Source organism: Montipora foliosa, chromosome 5, assembly GCF_036669935.1.
Source record: "Montipora foliosa isolate CH-2021 chromosome 5, ASM3666993v2, whole genome shotgun sequence".
Taxonomy (NCBI): domain Eukaryota; kingdom Metazoa; phylum Cnidaria; class Anthozoa; order Scleractinia; family Acroporidae; genus Montipora; species Montipora foliosa.
This window is the reverse complement of record NC_090873.1, coordinates 29,361,919-29,365,234: the sequence shown is the minus strand read 5'-3', so window position 1 is coordinate 29,365,234 and position 3,316 is coordinate 29,361,919. Positions and strand designations below refer to the sequence as shown.

Here is a 3,316-nt window from a genome sequence, read left to right as displayed (position 1 = left end):
ACCATGACACGTCACAATTATTAAGATGGCGGCGCCCGGGAAATTTAAAAACCAAAACAAGCGTTTTTGAAATTCATTTATTTCGGATACAAACGATTCCATTGGAAAACGTTCGAACAATTTTGATTGAGAGCATTATGTTAACTATTTTAAAGATATATTCTTGTTTTAGTGGAGGTTCCCTTTAAGGCCTGGTTTTTCCTAGCGACGCAAGCATAAGCACATGCAACACACGCAGGCGCATTGTTAATTAGTGTCTATTGTATTATTGGTAAATTGCACAAGCAGCACACGCAGGCGCATTTACTTGTTAATTAGTGTCTATTGTTCTAACAAAAGGCTCTAATATAATAAACTACAAGCTACTGAGTTTGCGTATGCTTCTTGTGCTTATGCTTGCGTCGATGGTGAAAACCAGGCTTAACAGCCAATGACGTGTATACATTCATCTGCGCCGTCAGTTGACTGGTGCTTCGTGTTTGATGTGTGCTACAATTCATCGTGATGTTGGACAGCAAAGTTATACAGACTGTTCAAATCCCTTGGGCCTTTGTACTCCTGCTTTTGAACTCCTCTGCTAAAGAGTATCAGGGTGGGGTATGCAGAAATCTGTCAACAGTGGAATGAGTTAATGTAGGGAAAATTTACCACAATAGATCTGCTCGACCAGCTAGAATATTTCATTTTCTAGGGAAAACGGGAGGTGAGTGATTTTAGAGTAGGAGTTTCTTTTTTTAAAGTAACACCTTTTTAACTTAGTTACGAGGAGCTGACTGAGTTGTTGAAAGTCGGTTTACTCGAAATCGGTATGGTTGCCGAAATGTGTCAATATTCTATGTCGCGTATATGCGTTTGATAATTTCCACATATTGACAATAAAATTCAAATATATTTGAGTTTTTTTAATACATTCGATAAACTATGTCTTGTAGCAAAATTCGATAAATTCGCCTCGATACGCATTCGATTCTCTCCTCCATTAATGAAACAATTCAAGCAATATTCATTCGATGGTTCGAACAAAATTCATTCGAATTCAAGAAATATTCATTCGATGATTCGAAAAAAATTCATTCGATAATGTACGTGACCTATCTTCCATATTTGGATTTAGGGCTTGGCAACTGAGTTTACAAAATGGCGGAACAAATTGATTGGGAGCCTTTGGCGCTAAGCCTGGATAAATTTGAAATAGATTCTGGAGAGGTAACCTATCCTATCGCAGCCAATGTATTCAATGGCGTTGAAATGGCTCTTTCTGTTATTCTTGTCATGGCAGATACTATTACTCATGAACGACAGTCTCTGATATTACCGCGGCCCAACGCAATGCAGTGTTGTCAGGATCCACTCCTGTTAGACTTGTCCTTACTCCGTCACGTTGAACTCGTAGTCCCAGGGATCTTAGGTGCCCAATTAGGGAGGATTGACATGTGGTGAGTCCATGCCGGGAAATATAATCTTCTGTAATAACATGATCAAGTTCTGCATCAGTATGTCTGAAAACGTACTAAGACCTTGAAGACCATGATCTGTCGCACGTCTGTGAATCGTAGAACGAGAAACATTTAACATTTTAGCAATGCGAGTCCAAGTGAACCCAAGCCCTCTCAATTCTTCCAAAATAGCAGGTGGTATATCGAGGGATGATCTCCCGCGTCCGCTCCTTTTACAAGAGGGCTTGCCTAAATCCACAGCACTGGTTTTCCTTCTCTCCGTCTCAGCAAGTTGTTGCCACCAGTATCGATGAATTTCGCAAAAACATTCACCACGCTCAAGAAACAAAGACTGTCGTTGATCATTAATAGTATCTGCCATGACAAGAATAACAGAAAGGGCCATTTCAACGCCATTATAACATATAAATACATTGGCTGCGATTGGATTGGTTACCTCTTCCGAATCTAGTTCACATTTATCCACCGCCATTTAGTAATCTCAGTTGCCAAGCCCTCTATCCAAATATGGAAGATAGGTCACGTGCATTATCGAATGAATATTTCTTGAATTATCGAATAAATTTTGCTGGAATCATCGAATGAATATTGCTTGAATTGTTTCATAAATGGAGGAGAGAATCGAATGCGTATCAAGGCGAATTTATTGAATTTATCGAATGTATTGAACAAACTCAAATATATTTGAATTTTATTGTCAATATGTGGAAATTATCAAACGCATATACGCGATATCGAATATTGACACATTTCGGCAACCATAAATCTGTGGACTAAGAATCACAAAGGATGCTGTCAGACATGTTGCGCTTTATAAGACTGAGGTTGGCTTACTGACACCCTGCTCTTCGTTTTCTCCTTCACCTCAAATCGAAGCAAATTGATGTAGAAAGGTACAGTGACTGAATTATCAAACGTAGGTGAACACAAGTAGGTGGCAGGATCCGGACTGGGGAATTAACAAATCGAAAGTGGTTCAGCGTGTTGTCTGTGCTCTTTCAGTACGCACACTCTCATTGGTCAATAGCTGTGTTTAAATGACAGTATGGAAACACGGCTGTGACATCACACGAATTTTGATCGGTTATGTAGTGTCACACGCGCGTTTTGATTGGCTGGTAGAAAATATGAGTGTGTATCAAAAAATCTGTTTCAATCAAGAAGTAAAAAAACCAGCATCTACCTTCATTTGTCGAATTATCTTTGAGGAATATTATATAAAAGCAATAGAGGACTTTTTTCCCGTGTTTCCATAGTCTCATCTAAACACTCGGGGGAGTTGGGCCAACTCTCGACAGTTATGCAAACCCTCGACTGCGTCTGGGGTTTGCATAACTGTCTCGAATTCTCCCAACTCCCCCTCGTGTTTAGATGAGGCATAGACCTTATTCATAAATGGCGGTCAATTTATAATTCTTTTGTCGAAGTGCAAATTAGCCTACCAAGCCTCCATACCATACAGTGAATTGAAAAGAATTCTTGCTTTAAAATGAGGTTTGGTAGGCTAATTTGCACGTGGACAAAAGAATTATAAATGTGACCGCCATTTATGAATAAGGTCTATGGGAACACCGAAAACGTCCTCTATTGCTTAAATCGACAACGATACACGTATTCATTATCACCACTGTGATGACGAATATCGCTGTCGACAAGAGTACAGACAACGCTGAACCACTGTCGATTCGTTTTTTACCACAATATTCAACGCCAAAGAAAGTGTTTATTTCAGAGCCTGTCCAAAATCAACCAAGCGACAGCCTGTCAACGATACTAAGTTTTAGCAAAGACAATAGCGTTTTCAGAATCACCTCTTTAAACATTACACAAACCCATTTTCACTTGTCTCTTCTAAGCTC

General features: G+C 39.4%; 1 protein-coding gene across 2 annotated transcripts in view; it reads right to left on the bottom strand.

The window, feature by feature from the left end:
- Positions 1 to 249: 249 nt before the first annotated feature.
- Positions 250 to 3,316, bottom strand: part of LOC138003093 (thioredoxin domain-containing protein 5-like) — a 16,111-nt gene continuing 13,044 nt past the window's right edge. For both annotated transcript variants that reach the window (XM_068849033.1, XM_068849032.1), the window contains exon 8: positions 250 to 609. In XM_068849033.1, coding sequence (XP_068705134.1) covers positions 490 to 609 — 120 coding nt within the window. In that variant the 3' untranslated portion in view covers positions 250 to 489. The remainder of the gene's footprint in view (positions 610 to 3,316) is intronic.